At 42.3% G+C, this 20,663-nt stretch overlaps 1 protein-coding gene across 2 annotated transcripts in view; it reads left to right on the top strand.

Moving 5' to 3' along the window:
• Positions 1 to 582: 582 nt before the first annotated feature.
• The window catches only part of ARL8B (ADP ribosylation factor like GTPase 8B), a 54,735-nt gene continuing 34,654 nt past the window's right edge, over positions 583 to 20,663 (top strand). Inside the window, exon 1 of one of the 2 annotated variants that reach the window (XM_021934224.2) lies at positions 583 to 1,192. In XM_021934224.2, coding sequence (XP_021789916.1) covers positions 1,070 to 1,192 — 123 coding nt within the window. In that variant the 5' untranslated portion in view covers positions 583 to 1,069. The remainder of the gene's footprint in view (positions 1,193 to 20,663) is intronic. The other variant, XM_003894155.5, reaches the window with a different exon arrangement.

Below are 20,663 nucleotides of genomic sequence, written 5' to 3'. Positions count from 1 at the left end.
ATGATCTCGGCTCACTGCAACCTTGCCTTCTGGGTTCACACAATTCTCCCACCTCAGCTTCCCAAGCAGCTGAGACTACAGGTGCACACCACCACGTTCGGCTAATTTTGTATTTTTAGTAGAGATGGGGCTTCACCATGTTGGTCAGGCTGGTCTCAAACTCCTGACCTCAGGTGATCTGCCCGCCTTGGCCTCCCAAAGTGCTGGGATTACAGGCATGAGCCACCACACCCTGCCTGATTATAATACATTTAAATATTAAGTCGCCACCCTTAAATGAACAAGGTCATATGAACCATACAGATTTGTTCACTATGTGTGTGTCAAGACCACCACCTTCATACATATTAATAGCTCCTTCCATAAGTGAAATATGTTTACTTGGCCAACCCTTCAATATAAATTCTTGTTGCACCCTTCCCTCTCTCAAAGTGCTTACTTTTTTTTTTTTTTTTAGCCTGAGGCTGCACTTCCTGCCTACAGGTTATAATCCCCTTCTTAAGAAATAAAGCTCTCCTTTCTAAATTTATAAACTCTGTGATTTTTAAGTTAACACTATTTTTGCTACTACCAGAAATGTAGGACAGGAAGTTTTATTCCACGCTAACTCTTCCAGAGTCTTGAAGTCTTCCTGCAGAGTAGATTGCTGATGAACGATTATAGAAAAAAAATGAATGAATGAATTAACGAATGAATAAGTGGATGAATGACGAAAGAACCAACAGTGAATGAATGGAGAGAAAGCCTCAAGGGGGCCCGCGGGTACGCTGTGCTGCGGGGCATGCCCACCAGGTGGCGCTGCAAGCGGCGGGGGGGCCTGGTCAGACGGGCCGCGCCGCTCTTGCCGTGGGTGCAGACGGCGGCGCCGGGACGGGCGTGGGGGGTAGGGCGAGTCATATGACCCGCTTAGCTTCCTGGCTCTGGCCGCTGCTGCCCGCCGGTGTGCGCCCGTGTCGCGCCGGGGCACCGAGGAGCCGTTGGGGGGTCTGGGCGGAGGCCCGCTAGTGTGGAAGTCGTCGACGCCGCTGCTCGTCCGTCCTCCCGTCCGTCCTCGATCCCGGCCGCCATCATGCTGGCGCTCATCTCCCGCCTGCTGGACTGGTTCCGTTCGCTCTTCTGGAAGGAGGAGATGGAGCTGACGCTCGTGGGGCTGCAGTACTCGGGCAAGACCACCTTCGTCAATGTCATCGCGGTGAGTGCCCGCCCACTCTCTCGCCCGGGGCTCCGCAGCCCGGAGTCCGGCCCGGCGCCTCTAGAAGGCCTGAGTCTAGAAGGCCCTCGGCGCGATGGGACTGATGGCGGGGGGGCGTGCGAAGCTGGGCCTGTCACCTCCCGAGGGCCAGAATTTGGAATTTCCCGCGTGTTGGCGGCGCGGGGAGTAGCACTGAGATCGGCAGCGGAAGGGTTAAGTCTATGTAGACATTTTCCAAGGGCTGTGTCCTCAACGCCGCGGGGGCTCGGAAAGAGTTAAATTGGGCTTGTCACATTTTTTTAAAGCACTTGGGGATTGGGGTTTCCATTGGGTTTGCCCAGTAGGGGCAGCCAAAGAGTTAAGTCCAGTCTGTCACTTTCCCAAAGGGTGGGATTTGGCAAATCCGTCAGCCCTATGAGAAAGCGTAAGCATTAAGATCCTCTCTTAAGTTGCCACTTTGGACCAATAGCCCCATTGTGAAAGCAGGAGACCAGTGTGGGCGCCTTCCTGAATTTTGTGGGCAGCTCGCCCCATCTAATTCAGTTACTTGTTTTCACCCGTCACCCAGGCGCGGAGGTCAAGCTGATTGCTGAGCTCCAGCTAGCCCACAATACATAGTATTTATGAAGCTAAAAGTTAATTGTTTTAAAAGAGTAGATAAGATGGATCTGCAGTCAGCATAAAGTTAACTACCCTGCGAAAAAGGGGTTGGTCTTTCAATGGTGTTTTTCACTTGAAGAGAAAAGAAGGTACTGGGCAGGTACACAGCTTAGCAGGCGCAGGGAATGGGTGGAAGGAAAATTGCACGGAGGACTTACATAGAATGTGGTGTTTGTTCATCAATGATTGAGTAGAAAGATGATTATTTCGTTTTGCTTGTTTGGTGGGTTGGGAAAGAAATAGGAGCGAAAAATTTCTCCTTGATCTTTATTTAGAGCCCAAGAGTTGCTGTGACTCAGTTTTAGCTGGTAGTGGCTTGTACACGCCAGGGAAGTTTTAGAACTGTTCTGAAGAGAGATGGCAGCAGTTCTTCCACCTTTTCAATGACTGTTGAAATCCTGAAGACTAGCTGTCCGACTGGTTAGGTTACACAAGAATAATTCAAACACAGCTTTCATGTTTGAGAAAATAGGTAACTTGTGATTCTTAGTCCTTGCGGTAATAAAGCAACAGGAGTGAGTAAGTCTTGGAGAAAAAGAGATTAGCAGAAACCCCAACGTCCTTTGAAGAATGGTGTGTATAAGGAAGCTTTACCTGCTTGTTGTTCGGCTCCTTTTCTAATATTATTATTATTACTTTTTTTTTTTTTTTGAGACGGAGTTTCGCATTGTCCCCCAGGCTGGAGTGCAGTGGCGAGATCTCAGCTCACTGCAACCTCCACCTCCCACGTTCAAGCGATTTTCCTGCCTCCACCTCCTGAGTAGCTGGGATTACAGACGTCCTCCACCACGGCCGGCTAATTACTTTTAGTAGAGACGGGTTTTGCTGTGTTGCTCAGACTGGTCTCAAACTCCTGACCTCATGTGATCCGCCCGACTTGGACTCTTAAATTGCTGGGATTACAGGCGTGAGCCACTGTGCCTGGCCGCCTATTGTAATATTATGATTTTTTGAGCTTCCGCAGGAATAGAAGGGTGGAATGTGTATCTAATACCACTATTTTTTTTTTTTTCTGATAGGGACAAGATCTTCCTATGTTGCCCAGGCCAGCCTTGAGCTCCTGGGCTCAATTGAGCCTCCTGCCTTGGCCTCCTAAAGTGCTGGGATTACAGGCATGAGCCACTGTTCCTGGCCTAATACCACTAAAATTAATGAGGAAAAATGAACTTCAGGTTACATATTTATATTAGAATTTTTTTCTTTTCTTTTTTTTTTTTTTGAAGACAGGATCTTCGCCCAGACTGGAGTGCAGTGGTGCAGTCGTAGCTCACTGCAGCCTCCAGCTCCTGGGCTCATGTGATCCTCCCTGCCTCAGCCTCCCAAGTAGCTGGGACTACAGGCACGTGCCACTACCGTGGCTGGCTATTTATTTATTTATTTATTTTTTAATTTTTTTTTATAGAGATGGGCTCTTGCTATGTTGCCAGGGCTGGTCTTGAACTCCTGGCCTCAAGCAGTCTTCCTGCCTTGGCCTTCCAGCGTACTGGGATTATAGGCTTGAAGCATCACATCCTGCTAGAACTTTTATATAATGTGGAAAAGATGAGGCGTAAGTTTGAGTGAAGTTGAGCTCAGTTAACTAAATTTTCTCATGTCCCCTTGAGCTGAGAATTGGAGTCATCTTGTAAATCTTGTTCTTTTGACAACACTGAATTAATGTATCATGTAGATAGGTGTATTAATACAGCCAGTTGTATTTGTTGCAGTTAGGTCGTTATGCATGGGAAGTCTGAAAAGTTGAGCAAATCTTTGAGAAACTTCTTGCTGATTTTCATGCTTCTGTTTTCAGTAGACAGTGTAGCTTAATGAGCATGACCTTTGAAGTCAGACAACCCTGGATTTGAAATCTGGCTCTGCCACTTAGTAGCCTTATATCCTCTTTGAGTCCTTACTTTCCCATCTATGAAATGGAGGTAATGATATATTTCTTACAGAGTTACTCTAGGGATTAAATGACATGAAAAATGTTAAGTAGCTAGCACTCATGTTGGCCCACAGAAGGGGATAGGTAAATGGTAACTGTTGTTGTTATTTGTAATTGGGTGTACCCATTGAATGCAGGAACAATGGCTTGAAAAATACTGAGAAGGGACTCAGGTAGTATCATTTTCTACTTTGAATCACTATCTATACAGATGTGGGCTGCAGTAGTGGATTTATGGATTGTGGAAAGTGATCGCATCATGTGTTCCCCCGCCCCCCCATTAGATTATTATGCTTAACAACAACAAAACTAATGCAAAGCTGTTGAAGTCAAAGTGAACCAGTGGCTCCACTATTATCTCTTTTAATATGGAGTCCTGCTCTGTTGCCCAGGCTGGAGTGCAGTGGCGTGATCTTGGCTGACTGCAGCCTCTGCCTCCTGGGTTCAGGCTATTCTTGTGCCTCAGCCTACCGAGTAGCTGGGACTACAGGTGACTGCCACCACACCCAGCTAATTTTTGTATTTTTAGTAGAGATGGGGTTTCACCATGTTGGGCAGGCTGTTCTTGAACTCCTGGTCTCAAGTAATGTGCCTGCCTTGGTCTCCCAAAGTGCTGGGATTACAGGTGTGAGCCACTGTGCCTGGCCCACTGTTATCATTAGACTATCCTTTTAAAAACTGTAATGGTGTGAGTAGCTTCAGTTAAGAAAAAGAAAGTCACAAAGATAAGGTGATGGATGTGTTAATTAGCCTGATTTAGTCATTCCACATGGTAAACATGTATCAGAACATCTTGTATTCCATAAATGTATACAGTTATGATTTGTCAATTAAAAGTAATACTAATTTAGAAAAGAAAAAAAAAGTCTGAGCTGTAATTCACTGATGCTTTTAAGATGCTGAAAAGAGGACCTCAGTAAATTTCATACTTTTTAACCTCAAGGCTCTAACCTAACCCCTGATTCTTATGGAGTATATTGAGGATGTAGTGATTAAAATCCAAGTTAGTGATTAAAGATGATTTTACAGATTTTTAGGTAGAAACAATGTGTCCAAAATAGTAAGCTTAGCCTTTTAAGAAATCAGCTGCATTTTTTGTATTGTATATAAAATGTTTGCTTTATAGAATCAGAAATACAGATGTATTGAGTACTACATGTCACTCTAGAAAGTTGACCATTTATTCATTCAAATTTAAGAAGCAACTTCTCAGGTATGAAAAGCTTCAGCTGAAGCCAGTTTTCTTTTTGTAAAAATCAACATTTTGTAAACAAATTAAAAGGTCACTACATGTGCCTTAAACATTAAGGAAGATTTAATAGATGTCATTTAACTTACTCAAAAGGTTCATGAAGCTGAATTACTACTATATGTAGGGTTTGGTTTAAGTCTAAAAGATAATGCTGTTTAGTTACAGAATGCTCAGACTTAAAATGCTTTTCCGTAGGATTTTAAAACTGAAATGATACCTCATTTAATCCAATTTTATGTAGAGACACTTGATATATGTAGTATTCTCTTTTGTTTTGGACGTTATAAAAAAGTAACACCCTAGTTTTTAATTTTCTGATTAGTGTCAGGGAATGAAGTATTTTCCATTGCTAACTGTTCTGGCAGTTATTGCACAATAAGTCATGTGCCTACATGTGTAATGTATGTTGAGTAATCGTTATTTTTAACTGGGGCTCTTAGACATGTTATAGTTATTAAAAAAATAGGATTTACCAAAATAATACGGGATAAATCTTATGGACATTACGTATTTTTTAAATGGAAGTATAAAAATTTGTTTACACGTTTGCGCGTTGTTGATATCTGAGGTTAATCCAAGGAAAAGTTTATTACTGCTGAGAATTAGGAAAAGAAGATATTTGGGAAGACTGTGGAAATATGAACCTAGAATCATTTTTAAAAGAGTTTGTAGAAACCCTAATTAAGTAGTCTAATTTAACCTTCAGTTTTTAGATGTGGCTAGCAGATCCAGTGAGGTTAAGTGGAATTCCTAAGGCAACAAAGCTAATTAGTAGCAGAGATAGAATTAGAATCTGGGACCAGTGTACTTTCTACTTTTCCAACCTCTTTAGATCCAGCTGAGGTTAGAACCATAGAACTGTGAATTGGGAGATCTTAATCCATTAAACATCTTTTTTGTATTTAATTTAAAAAATCAGCTGCACTTTTTGTATTGTATATAAAATGTTTGCTTTATAGAATCAGAAATACAGACGTAATGAGCACTATGTGTCACTGTAGAAAGTAGAGAGTTTTAAATCCAGGCATCTTAAGCATATTGACTAACATTTGAGGACTGTATATTTATCTATGAACATGAATTAGGAGAAGGAATGATAATCTGTGGAAAGTAAGAGTGGAATATTATGTTTGGATATTTAAATAACTGGCTCGCAGACATTGTTGAGTTGTTGAAGTACCTTTAATATCTTTAAAAAGCAGAGGGCCGGGCGCAGTGACTCATGCCTGTAATCCCAGCACTTTAGGAGGCCAAGACGGGCAGATCATGAGGTCAGGAGTTTGAGACCCGCCCGACCAACATGGTGAAACCCTGTCTCTACTAAAAATGCAAAAATTAGCTTGGCATTACTCAGGAGGCTGAGGCAAGAGAATCGCTTGAACCTGGGAGGCGGAGGTTGCGTTGAGCCGAATTTGGGCAACTGCACTCCAACCTGGGCCACAGAGTGAAAATCTGTCTCAAAAAAAGAAAAACCAAAAGCAGAAATGATTTTGTATTTGATTGTATTGCTTATTATTTAATTTCTTGGGAGGTAAGAATGGCAAAAACCATTTTTAAAGAAAATGGGCTGTGGTTCAAGTCTAGATGTTTTACACATCTGAAACTTACTGGAGAAGCTAGTCTTCTAATAAGGTGGTTTTCAAATATAGATTCCAAGTTGTGGAAAATGAGGCATGTTACAAAGGAACATCTCTACCTTCCATAAAGTACTCTACCCTTCATCCCCTCTCCAGTTATTTGTTTTTCCTTGCAGACCAAGAATCTTGAAAGCCAAATGTTCTCATTAAGAAGCTGTTAGAGTGCAATGATGCATTCTAAATGACTGTCTTAGATATTTCATAAGTTAATGGATTTTTTAAGTTTTTCAAAGATATAGTAAGTAGATGGTTACTGAACATGGATACAAAATACAATGAACCTATACAAAAGTTACTCAAATATTATTTAAAAATTTTTTTCTGAAAATTTTGTGTTACCAAAACAATACAGGCTCATTAGTGGAGATAAGAAAAGAATAGTATAAAGTAGAAGAAGCCACTTATTTCTACCATCCAAGATTAACTACTATAAACATTAAAAGCATTTCGTTTTTATATTTTTAATATGTCTATCCAGATGTCTTTTAAAAAGTTCTGAGATAATATTACTTATAATGCTTTATATTCTGGTTTAATTGTTACAGTGTATGCATTTTTCTATCTAAAACATTTTTCATGTCTTCATAGTTTATTCCATTGTGGTATGTCTTGTGGATATACCCTATTTGGTAATTCCCTCATTGGACATTTGAGCGATTTCCTATGTTTTCCTGTTGTACTCAATTTGATCTGCATTTCCTGAGGATGCATTCCAGAGTTGGTGTTTTTGGGTCAAAAATGCATATTATGTCATATGGCCAAATTGCTTTCCAGAAAGCGTGTACTCCCACTGAGAAGGTCGAAACAGTTTTTTTTTTTTTTTTTTTTAAGACAGAGTCTCGCTCTTGCTGCCCAGGCTGGAGTGCAGTGACACGGTCTTGGCACGCTGCAACCTCCACCTCCTGGGTTCAAGCGATTCTCCTGCCTCAGCTTCCCGAGTAGTTGGGATTACAGGCTTTTGCCACCTCACCCGGCTAATTCTGAACAGATTTCATGTATAAAGTTGGACTTTGGTTAAGCACTTTGTCCTCTGGTATTTTTTAGGACATACATAGTTTTGTTGATGAAGTAAAGCAGTATTTAAAAATTATCCTATTAGATACTGCTCTGTTTGTGTTTAATGCATTTTAAGAAGTTGCTTTTTATATTTCAGCAACTGCCAAGACTGATAACTATAGAGAACATAATTCTTTCTGAGACAAGTTCTTCCTCTGTTGCCCATGCTGGAGTGTAGTGGCATGATCATGGCTTATTGCAGCCTCCACCTGCTGGGCTCTGGCTCAAGAGATCCTCCCACCTTAGCCTCCCAAGTAGTAGGGACCACAGGCGTATGTCACTATGCCTGGCTAATTTTTTTAAAAAAGATTTTTGCTGCTGGGTGTGGTGACTCACGCCTGTAATCTCAGCATTTAGGGAGTTAGAGGCAGGAGGATTGCTTGAGGCCAGGAGTTTAAGACCAGCCTGGGCAACATAGTGAGGCCACATTTTCCACGTTGTCTCTCTCTCTCTCTTTTTTTTTTTTTTTTTCCAGGCGGAGTCTTGCTCTGTCGCCCAGGCTGTAGTATAGTGGCATGATCTTGGCTCACTGTGACCTCTGCCTCCTGGGTTCAAGTGATTCTCCTGCCTCAGCCTCCCAAGTAGCTGGGACTACAGGCACGTGCCACCACACCCAGCTAGTTTTTGTATTTTTAGTAGAGACAGGGTTTCACCATGTTGGCAAGGCTGGCCTTGAACTCCTGACTTCAGGTGATCTGCCTGCCTGAGCCTCCCAAAGTATTTTTATTATTATTATTATTATTATTATTATTATTATTTTTTGAGACAGAGTCTGCTCTGTCACCCAGGCTGGAGTGCAGTGGTGCAATCTTGGCTCACTGCAGCCTCCACCTCCCAGGTTCAAGCAATTCTCCTGCCTCAGCCTCCCAAGTAGCTGGGACTACAGACGCCTGCCAACACGCCCAGCTAATTTTTTGTATTTTTAGTGGAGACGGGGTTTCACCGTGTTAGCCAGGATGGTCTCGATCTCCTGACCTCGTGAGCCACCTGCCTCGGCCTCGCAAAGTGCTGGGATTACAGGCGTGAGCCACCGCACCTGGCCCTATTTTTTTTTTTTTTAGTAGAGACTGGATCTTACTATGTTGCCCAGGCTGGTCCCGGAACTCCTGAGCTCAAGAGATTCTCCTGCCTCAGCCTCCCAAAGTGCTGAGATTACAGGCAGGAGCCACCATGCTTGCCCCTGACCATAGTTCTTTTTTGTTGACCTTCCCAGGGAAGCCATGTATATATAAATATAGCTTATCCCCTTTAGTTATCATGCTACTGTTTTAAAAGTATTGGTAAATTGCATATTCCATAACCCTGATATGTTTCAATATAATCCTTACCTAATCTTGGACCTATTATAGTGGGATGCTGCTTGCTTGTGTTTTTTTTTTTTTTTTTGGGGGGGGGGGGCAGGTGAGGGGATGGAATCTTGCTCTGTTGCCCAGGCTGAAGGGCAGTGGTGTGATCTCAGCTGACTGTAACTTCTGCCTTCTGGGTTCAGGTGATTCTCCTGCCTCAGCCTCTCCCCAGTAGCTGGGATTACAGGCGTGCGCCACCACGCCTGGCTAATTTTTTGTATTTTTAATAGAGATGGGGTTTCGCTATGTTGGCCGGGCGAGTCTCAAACTTCTGACCTCAAGTGATCTGCCTGCCTCAGCCCAGGCATGAGCCACCATACCCAGCCTATGAACCTATATTCTTTCTTCAGTATGCAAAATGTAGCATAGTGTTAAGAATGAGGTTGCTTAAAATCTAGATTAGATACGTTGCCTGCCTTTTCTTCACTCTTTTTTTTTTCTTCTTTTTTTTTTTTGAGACGGAGTCTCTCACTCTGTCATCCACACTGGGAATGCAGTGGCACGGGGGTTCAAGTGATTCTCCTGCCTCAGCCTCCCGAGTAGCTAGGACTACAGGTACCCGCCACTACACCCAGCTAATTTTTGTATTTTTAGTAGAGACGAGGTTTCACCATGTGGGCCAGGCTGGTCTCAAACTCCTGTGATCCGCCCGCCTCAGCCTCCCAAAGTGCTGGGATTACAGGTGTGAGCCTCCGTGCCTGGCCACTGTTTTCTTGAAAGCTCATTTTGTCCAGAGAATGTTTTAATGCCAATACATGGGCTTCATCATTTGTAAATAGTTCTTATCAGAGGAAAATCTAGGAAAAGAAAGGAAACCTACATTTCTCACCTTCATAATTTAGGTATTTTGTTTCTAGCTTTGGGCTTTCTTATTTCTATCTTATTTCAAAGAAAAAAATTTAAAAATTTTTTTTTTTTTTTTTTTTTTTTTGAGACAGAGTCTCACTCTGTCACCCAGGCTGGAGTGCAATGGCGCAAACTCGGCTCACTACAACCTCTGCCTCCCAAGTTCAAGCGATTCTTCTGCCTCAGCCTCCTGAGTAGCTGGGACTACAGGCACGTGCCACCATGCCTAGATAATTTTTGTATTTTTAGTACAGATGCGGGGGGTTTCACCATGTTGGCCACACTGGTCTTGAACCCCTGACCTCAGGTGATCCACCCACCTCGGCCTCCCAAAGTGCAGGGATTACAGGCATGAGCCACTGCACCCGGCCCCTCTCATTATTTTTAACCATCAGAAATTATCTTGTTCTCTTGTTTCTAATATTCTTTGCCCCTTTTCACAGAGGCAAGGCTTTATCATATTTTACAATGCTGTACGCCAGTGCTAAGAACAGTCCCTGCCACATGACAAGCTCTTTAAATACTGAATAAATGAATGAATGAATAATAATAGCGAAGTGTATCTACTCTATGCATGCTTAAACTGTGTGCAAGGCATTGTGATAGATAACTTATAAATGTACTAGACAAGGTCATTTATGGTAGGGTTTGTGCCATGTATAGGATAGGAATATTAAGTGCCTTAAGATTGATACAAAATGCTTTTGGAATTCTCCCCTGACCCCACCCCATTAAGACATTGGAGGAGTTTTCTTTAGTAAGGCTGTTTGCTAAGTTTTGATTGGACAGTGGCAGGAGTGGCTTTTGAGCTGGGTTGTTAGGAGTAGAGGAATTTCATTTATTCAACAGATATGTCAAGCAGTGTTTTGGGCAGCATGAATATAATGGGGAGCAAAGCAGACAGTGTTCTTGCCCTTTTGGAATTTCCGGTATCATGTAGGGAAAAAAAGACATTCAAGCAGGAACAGTGGGAAAAGCAAAGGCACAGCTGAGGGAAATAAATTTTTTTTGTTGGATTAGGCATAACCTTAGTGAAGGAAAAAGAAACAAAGACTGGAAAAGTAGATTCAGTCAGCTCCCACAGGGCCTTGACTGAGTATGACATTAGGCATGGAGAGCCACTGAAAGTTTTTATTCAGAGGAATGAGATAAGACCTGTGTTTCCAAAGGATTAATTTAGCAGCAATAGAGACCATCCACAAGGAAATTGGTTACAAGGTTATTACAGAGGTCTGGTTGAGAGACATTGAGGGAGGCAGCTGGGGAGGAGGGGAAAGGCACACATTATTATGGAAGTAGGATGAGTACAAATTAGCAATTAAGTCAGATGTACAGGACAAAGGGGAATTTGCAAAGACCCTTTTAAGGATTTGATAGAATGGTGGGGAATATGGTTGTGCCATCAGCAAACAGCACTTATAGGGTGGAGAAGAAAGAATGGGTTTAGAAGAAAAAGGGATTATTTGAGTATAAATTGTATTATAGGCTGGGCATGGTGGCTCATGTCAGTAACCCCAGCACTTTGGGAGGCTAAGAAGGGTGTGGATCGTTTGAGCCCAGGAATTCAAGGCCCGCTTGGGCAACATAGTGAAACTCTGATCTCTACAAAAAATAAAAAAATAAAAAAAATTAGCTGGATGTGCTGCTGCGTGCCTGTGGTCCTAGCTACTGGGGAGGCTGAGATAGTAAGGGGATGGCTTGAGTCCAGGAGGCTGCAGTGAGCCATGATAGTGCCACTGCATTCCAGCCTGGGTGACAGAGTGAGACCAGGTCTCCCCTGAGCTGCATACCACCCCCCACCCCCTGGAAAAAAAAGTATTGCATAATTATGATATAAAGGGATTGCTGGTTGGAAATGACAGGCTATGAATGCTATATTTAAGTTCAGTAGTACAAAAACTGAGAATTAATATTTCATCCTACTTCTAATTTTGTCTTCAGGAGTAGTAAGAGATATAGGAAGTAGTTGAGATCCATTCCTAGTTTCTCTTCAAAAAAGTGAGTTGTGGGATCTTTTATTTCTACTGATTGCTGTCACTTACCCGTACCCTGCTGATTACTCATTTTGCCCATGTTTCGGACACAAGGACTAGGCAGAATGTTCTCCACTCCTCAGAATTGCTGTTGGGCTATCTTGATTTATTTGTGGTACTTATGTACATTAATCTGTGGCCAGAATGCAGGCTGTCCAGAAGAGGTCTTTAATAGCTGGGATGAACGCTGTATATTCAGCATGGCTCAGATTCATTTGCAGGCTGGGAAACCTTTGCTATCTAATTCAAAGAGTAATTTTTCTATTTCTGGAAAGTGCCTGGCTTAGGTTTGTAAAGTGACTTTCCACTGAAGAGAAAATTTTCTAGGTGTAATTTGTGTGCTTTAAACCCAAAGGATATTTGATTTCTTGAGATTTAAGTTGGGATTTTTCTTTGGTGCCAGGTAAACATGTAGATAGTGTTAGAGTATCATTTTTCTTCTACTCAGATTACATTACTGATCGTTTTACTGTGTGGTTGAAAAGACAAAGTGTGATCCTTGGCCCTCATAGCCCAGTTAGGTTCTTTGATACCTGCTTAGAGACTCAGAGCAGTCTAATAATGGATTTATAGCACTCACAGATAGCAGTTCATTTGGAACATTACCATAAAACAAGTTAGGAAATGGCTGTTCCACCTTCACTATGTCATTCTTTCTGTTGAAATGGAGTCTCGCTCTGTCTCCCAGGCAAGAGTGCAGTGGCGCGATCTCAGCTCACTGCAGCCTCCGCTTCTGTCTCCCAGGTTCATGTGATCTCGTGCCTTCACCTCCCAGAGTAGCTGGGACTGCTGGCACGCACCACCACGCCTGACTAACCTTTGTATTTTTGGTAGAGACGGGGTTTTGCTATGTTGGCCAGCTGGTCTCTAACTCTTGACCTCAGGTGATCTGCCCACCTCAGCCTCCCAAAGTGTTGGGATTACAGCCATGAGCCACCGCGCCTGGCCTACTATGTTGTTCTTTAGGCTAGTTAACATAGAGTTAGTTCCTAGACATCCTATTTTATGTAATCATCGTTTCCTCCCATTTCCAATACAAAGAGCATTCAGTAAAAATTATTTCATTTAATTAATGAAACACACCTGATCTTTTTTTTTTTTTTTTTTTTTTTTGAGACAGTCTCACTCTGTTGCCCAGACTGGAGTGCAGTGCTGCAGTCTTGGCTCACTGCAGCCTCTGCCTTCTGGGTTCAAGTAATTCTTTGCCTCAGCCTCCCTAAGTGCTGAGATTGCAGGCATGAGCCACTGTGCCTGGCTCACTTAATTATTACTATTATTATTATTTTTTTCGAGACGAGGTTTCACTGTATCACCCAGGCCGGAGTGCAGTGGTGCAGTCTCAGCTCACTGCAGCCTCCACCTCCCAGATTCAAACGATTCTCCTGCCTCAGCCTCCCAAGTAGCTGAAATTACAGGTGCACGCCACCAAGCTCAGCTAATTTTTGTATTTTTAGTAGAGATGGAGTTTCACCATATTGTCCAGGCTGGTCTCAAACTCCTGACCTTGTGATCCGCCCACTTTGGCCTCCCAAAGTGCTAGGATTACAGGCGTGAGCCACTGCGCCCGGCCTATTATTATTATTTTGAGACAGGGTCTTGCTTTGTTGCCCAGGCTGGAGTGCAGTGGCGCGATCTTGGCTCACTGCATCCTCTGCCTCCCAGGTTCAGGCGATTCTCCTGTCTCAGCCTCTGGATTAGCTGGGATTACAGGCACATGCTGCCCTGCGTGGCTAATTTTTTTGTAGTTTAGTAGAGACAGGGTTTCACCGTGTTGCCCAGGCTTGTCTCGAACTCCTGAGCTCAGGCAATTCACCCGCCTTGGCCTTCCAAAGTGCTGGGATTACAGGCATGAGCCATCACATCTGGCCTATTATTATTATTATTATATATATATTTTTGAGATGGGGTCTTGTTCTGTTGCACAGACTGGAGTGCAGTGGCATGATCTTGGCTCACTGGGACCTCTGCCTCCTGGGTTCAAGTGAACTTGATTATTTTATACAATGTTTTCACTTAAGGCATTATATTATTCTTTTGACCCCCTTGTTTTAAGTAGACATTTATTGATTTATATAAGATAAAGATTAAGTGACACAGTTAATTGTCATTTGGGTCTGAAATTCATTTCCAATTCAGCCTGAAGTGTCCTATTCCATAAAATAGATGAGTTATGAGGAATCTGGGTTCCATTTTTACAAATCCTTTAGGATCTTGCTTTGACTCCTGATAAATCTAATTCTTCCGCCTCCTGTAACTGAAATTAGTTTGGAAATTGGGCATGACCTTGTGGTGTTCCATGTGCATTTTTTTTTTTTTGCTTTCTTTGGCTCTTTGTGCCAGATGTTTTAAGTCTGCTGTACTGGCTGTTTAGTACTACCCTATGTTTTCTTTCCTAGGAACATTTATAAATTGTAGTATTTATTCTGGCAGGGTTTGGAAAGAGGATTTAAATTAGCTAGTGAAAATTACAGCAGAATGGCTGTGGGCAGAAGGATAGAGGAAGTAGGCCTTTGAAGTAAATATTAGACTGTGGTAATGATGGAGAACGAGATGCCCAAGATACCAATTGATTTTCTTTGCCTATGATACCTGTCCGTTGCTACTCCTTTCCCCCTAGATGGCACTGTCTTACTCATCGTTCAGGTCCCAGGTCCGTATAACTTTGCCCTAACTCTTCTCACAGCACTTGATCACAATTATATTTATTTGTGCAAATTATCTGTTCATTGGTCTCTACCTTCAGACTACAGCCTCCCTTTCAGTATTTATGGCCTTTAAATGAAGCAGTGTGCCTACTACTCTGTCATTGTTGACTTAAATAGAGTAAAGCAGTATAGGGTAATGTTTAAGTATGTGAGATCAGGCAGGCCTAAATTTAAATTCTGGATATGCCAGAATTCTATGACCTCCTCAAAGCTTCAGTTTCCTCATTGGTGATTTGGGCATGAGAATAGTTGCCCCATGAGCTCATGGTGAGGTAAGACAGTCAGCACAGTGACTGGCATAGAATGAGTACTCCTTAGGTGGTAGGTTGATGTGATGTTCTGGGGTTAGGGCAGGATCGTGCTCTACTGGATGCTAGATGAAGTGGAACCCCCTCACCTTTCAGGTGAGCACTGAGTAGGAATTCAATTTCAGAAGGTAATGAAAGGTTCCTGAGTTTCAGAGAAGAAGTGTACTGGGCACAAGGGACCAGTTTTTAATTCTCTCTCTTTTTTTTTTTTTTTTTTTTGAGATAGACTCTCACTCTGTCACCCAGACTGGAGTGCAGTGGTGCGATCTTGGCGCACTGCAACCTCTACTTCTTGGGTTCAAGCAATTCTCCTGCCTCAGCTTCCCAACTAGCCGGGACTACAGGCATGCACCACCAGACCTGGATAATTTTTATATTTTTAGTAGAGACAGGGTTTCACCATGTCGGTCAGGCTGGTCTCCAACTCCTGATCTCAAATGATCCACCCGCCTTGGCCTCTCACAAAGTGCTGGAATTACAGGCGTGAGCCACCATGCCCAGCCCTTTTTTTAATTTTTAAAAACTTTTTATTTTTTGTGGTGACAGGATGTCACTATGTTGCCTAGGCTGGTTCAAACTCCTGGCCTCAAGTGATCCTCCCACCTCAACCTCCCAAAGTGCTGGGATTACAGGCATGAACCACTGTGCCTAGCCTGGTTTCTGATTCTGATTCTTCTTCACTTTAAATCTCCTTTCTTTGCTTATTATTGTGATTTTTTAATGGTTTCTGATTCTTGAAGGTTTTGTGTCATTCTGAGAGAGAAACTAAAATGACAGTTTGTTGTTGTTGTTGTTGTTGTTTTTGCCATAACCCATCCTAGATGTGCTAGGATGTTAGGGGCACTTGGTGAAAAATTTGCTGGTTTATTTGGGTTTTTCTTCTGCTGATAAGTTTGGTTGTAGTTAATAGTTTTGGCTTGGTGGAAGAGATAGTGATTGCTCTAAGTTTTTTTTTTTTTTTTTTTTTTTTTTTTTTTTTTACTGGAGTAGAAGACTAGCAGAGCATCTATTTACAACCTCTCAATTTATCATGGAGTTTGTATTTTGTTGTTCAGCAGTCTAACATTGGCTTCAAGCTTAATGACTCTCATTCGTTTGCCAGCAAATAACTGCCAAATGCCTGAGGCATTACACTAAAGTGGAAAATCACTTTTAGGGCTTTTAAGTTTAAACTTAGGTTCAAATTCCAGTTTTGCCACTATTTAGCTGTGTGTATGTGACCTTGTGACCTTGACGTCAAGTTTTCTTTTCTGTAATACGAGGGCAGAGTAAAATGAGTAATGTTGAGCCATTATCATTATTATTTTTAAATAGTGTAAGCCAGTTACATATAGCCTAGCTAATAATAAGGATGTATTGTTGATGCAGTCATCACATGTGATTGAAAAACATTCTTGTCACTCCAGCTTCTTACTGCGCTTACTGCACCTGCCAAACTCCCCACCCTGATGATAGTAAGTGGAATTTTAGGCAGCTGCTGAATAAATAATGATTTTACTATCTAGAAGGCACTGCAGTTTGGAACCTGAGAAGTGCGCAGTGACTCAGTATTTTATGACTGTCCATCATTTTAAGAGTTGAGTTTCACCGTGAAACAATGTCAAAAGCACTGACTGGGCTAATGGAATGGCTTTACAGTGCTTACTGTTTCTTCAGTAATACCCAGAGAGAGCTGCAGTGTGGAAGAGCCATTGAAGGAATGTATTCAGCCCATGGCATTCTCGGCAGCCACACCACTGTACTGCCAGGATCACCTGAGAAGGGTGGAAGCAGAGATGTCTCTACTGATATATAAGCAAACAGCTAAAAGATTCCATACACTGTGGTTTAAAATGATTTTAAGGTATTATTAATAATATTTTAAAAAGTAAAGTGTTACTGAATTTTTTACAGTGGAGGGGAACACAAGACAATCCATATGATACTATTAGTTCGGGAGGTGAAGTTGCAAAATTGTGAGGCGGAATGTTAGAAGTAGGCACTAAAGGACTAAGAAGGTAAAATCTTGGCTTTAATGTATCCAATGACAGGTGCCATGGTTTGCTTCCTCTAGAGTCTAACAGGCAAAACAGTGTTTGTAAACATTTTCTTGCCTCTGCTATGCTTTGGCTAGCAGTCTTTAAAGATAGTCTTTAAAGGGAGGATTACCTATTTATCTTATGATATACCTGTGGAATAGAATTTTAGGGGCTTCATTTATCTTCCAGGTAGAAAAGAGCTGATAAGGGGTTATGGAGATGTTGTCACCTGGCATTATACGCTATAATCCTTGGTCACATTTATAAGTTTTTTTACTCTTAATACAAAGGATCTGATTGTCATTAGGAGCCTTGCAGACAAGTGTTTCTGGGTAACTTCTCAGTAACATCTTTGACATTTGTTTAGTTGCAGACCTAAATGGCCACTGATGGACGCTGCAGTTTCAGTAAGCAGTGAAGTTTATTTCCCTGGAAGTAGAATGATGCAGACCCAGAATATTGTAGAGTGGTTGTCATCAGCTGTATTTCTTCATGGCTGAGAAGAACTCCTGTGTAATTTCCCTTAGAGAAATGGAGCTGAACGGGAAGCAGAAGCAGTTAATGGATGATATTGGATCTGGGAATTCTAAATGATTCAGTTCAATTCCTGCAGGGTGTGCTGTCTGAAAGAAATTAGGGTGGTATGCAGTGCAAGGCTTGCAGGGCTCCTGGGTCTTTCTGTTATATTCTTTCAGAGCTAGCAATGGTCAGGATAGCTTCTCACTACACAGGATGTGATTCGTTTTTGTTCCTCACTTTGGGGAGCATGTGTGGCAGTGTTTAAAAATAATGCTCTCCTGTTGGTTCATAGGGAACAAAGCCTTGTGATATGGTTTGGCTGTGTCCTCACCCAAATCTCATCTTGAATTATAGCTCCCATAATTCCCACATGTTGTGGGAGGGGCCCGGTGGGAGAGAACTGAATCATGGGGATGATTTTCCCCATACTGTTTTTGAGGTAGTGAATAAGTCTCACAAGATCTGATGGTTTCGTGGTAAGGGGAAACCCCTTTCGCTTGGCTCTCATTTCTCTCTGGCCCGTCACCATTAAGAAGCCCCTTTACTCTTTCTTCATCTTGTGCCATGATTGTGAGGCCTCCCCAGCCCTGTGGAACTGTGAGTCAATTAAACCTCTTTCTTTTATAAAGTACCAGTCTCGGGTATGTCTTTATTAGCAGCATGAGAATAGACTAATATACCTTCTTGGTTTTTTTTTTTTTTTTGGAAAAATTTCAACACATTAGTCTTTAATTCTCTAGTGAATGTTGGAGCAGGTTTCCAGATTGCTTAAAACTGAACTAGGGGTACAGTCCATAGGGAAAATATGCCCTGAGGGACCGTATGTGTGCAGCCGTATGTGTGGAGCTGTGATTTGTTGTAATCTGAAAATTCTAGGCTATAATAATGGTTCCTGGGGCTCAAAGAAACCATGACAGGTTACCACCAATAACATTCTGGTGGGATGTTGGTTCATGCCTGTGAGAAACACACATTTACCCATCCAAACCCAAAGACTGGACTCGGAGACATGAAGAACAGCGGAAGCGAGACTTTTAATGACGGTCTTGCAAGATCTGGTGTTTGATAGGCGGTCATACCGGGGACAGTTACAACATTTAATTTATTTCCTAGCATGCAAGTCCCTCCCCCTGTTCCTCACTAGTTGAGTACTGTGGGGTTACAGTCTTCCTGGACATTGCCTAAAGTTTTATTATCCCCCTTATAAGGTTATACCCTGGTCCCTTTACCCACTTCAGTTTCGATTTCCCAATAATGAAACTTTCTCCTGTTTTAGGGGCTGACCCCTCCCCTACATTCTGTTCGCTTATCATAACCTTCTAGGTGCATGAGCTGTGCGGTTTGTTACATCTACAGGCTGACTTACAGTACTTAGATTTATTATGCCTTGAAAATGGACCACTTAAAATGTTTTCTCACAAATTTCCTTCTTTTCCTTCCTTTTCTATTTACTTCCTTTGGTCTCATTTTCATTTAAACCGTTTTGGTCCTCAAATTGCTTTAGAAGTCGTTTACTTTCTTCCTTATATGAGAGTGAGTTTATTTTGGTTTCTAATAGTAGCAGGTTATTTTGCTGGTAACTTATTGGCATTTGTTTATTAATAGCTGTTTTAATTAATCTCTGTGCTAGTCCCCTCACACACAAGATAATACTACATCCCACTGCTAAGACTCCTGCTACAATTATGCGAGATGTAAGGATTGAAGCCACCATGCCTTTCCGTTTTCCAAACCAACCTTTTAGCCAACCCGTAAATGGGTTATTCATTCCAGCATTTTCTGCCTGTTCGTTGGCTAGAGTTGTCAGTCCTTGTAAAGCTTTTGTGATGGTCCCATCTGGGGCAGTATTGTTGGGAATGAAAGTATAACGTTTCCCACCCAGCATAACACATACACCCCCTTTTTCTGGTATTATGTCCAGGGCAAGCCTGTTTATCCAGGCCATTCGGCTGGTGGCGTCTAACTGGCTAGCCACCCCTTTGAGGGCATCCTGAGTATAATTGATGAATCTCTATTGATTATAATAGATGTAGTTAATTCAGTTCACATTGTTATTAATAGCTGACCACAGAAGAGTGCTAACTGAAACCCAGCAACTATTTGGTTTTGGGCCTTAAATTTATTTAGCACCCCCCTAGTGACTCCTATTGAGTCAACACATATATTGGGATTAAAAGAGTTTGTCATATCTCTCTGCTGTCAGTGGCCATGTGTGTTTTCGGGTATCTTATGGAATGCCAGGGAGAAGGGAATGGCCACTTGGACTACAGCACAAGTCCCAGTCCAGTTGGATGGTAACAAGTTGCGGAGGTTCCTTTTCCCACAATACCACCAGAGGTTAGCCTGGGGTATATGGAGAGCTGAGTGATTGCCATTGCCTGACTTACCAGTGATGTTTAGGATGTGGGTACAAATTGAGAGTTTTCCCATGGGCTTATTGAACTCTGCCCCCTATCTAGAGAGGCAAGAGGAGTGGTTCATATTCCCTGGAGAGAATGAGGGGATTGCTTTGGGATCTGACCTCTGCAATGTGGGACAGAGCAGTGACAGACTCTTACAAACCTTATTTTCCCATGCATCTTTGTCCTGGTATAGAGCCAGCATGTAATCCATTTCTTCAGGATCGGTATCTCATCCTAGGGGAAATGGAACCACCCATGCCTGAGGTCCTCCCGCAGCACACGCATAGCAGTCACTCTTGTTGAGGGCTTGTACCGAAAATTTGATACGTCTGACGCAGGCATTTACATCCCTGTACCCTGTCTCAATTTCTAAAGTTTGCCTTAAATCCTTTACTTCAATTTATTTTTACCCTTTTAGGGTTATTATTTGGCAGACTAAAGTGTTTATTAGGGTCTGGAGTTGGGGTAGTTCTAGGCAAATGGGACATTGAGTTTTTGATTAGTTTGAGAACAAATCACCCTACGGGGTCTTTCCCTGTGATGTCTGCCCCTAACGTATATACCTGAGATGCTACTTTTGGTTCTTGGCCTAGAACGGCTGGATTGCTAATGGTGATGAGTATAGGATTGCATTCTAAATTTTGGCAGTCATTTGGCAAGGAGCCATTGGACAGATGTAGTTTATTCTTTAAGTGTCTTCAGCTTGGAGTTACCCACCCCGTGTTTACTGTCCAACCCTGAATTGTGTGGTTCACCATACATCAT

The sequence above is a fragment of the Papio anubis genome, chromosome 2 (genome assembly GCF_008728515.1).
Source record: "Papio anubis isolate 15944 chromosome 2, Panubis1.0, whole genome shotgun sequence".
In the NCBI taxonomy this organism is placed as follows: Eukaryota; Metazoa; Chordata; class Mammalia; order Primates; family Cercopithecidae; genus Papio; species Papio anubis.
Note: the sequence above shows the minus strand (reverse complement) of the source record. Positions and strands in the feature narration are given on the sequence as shown.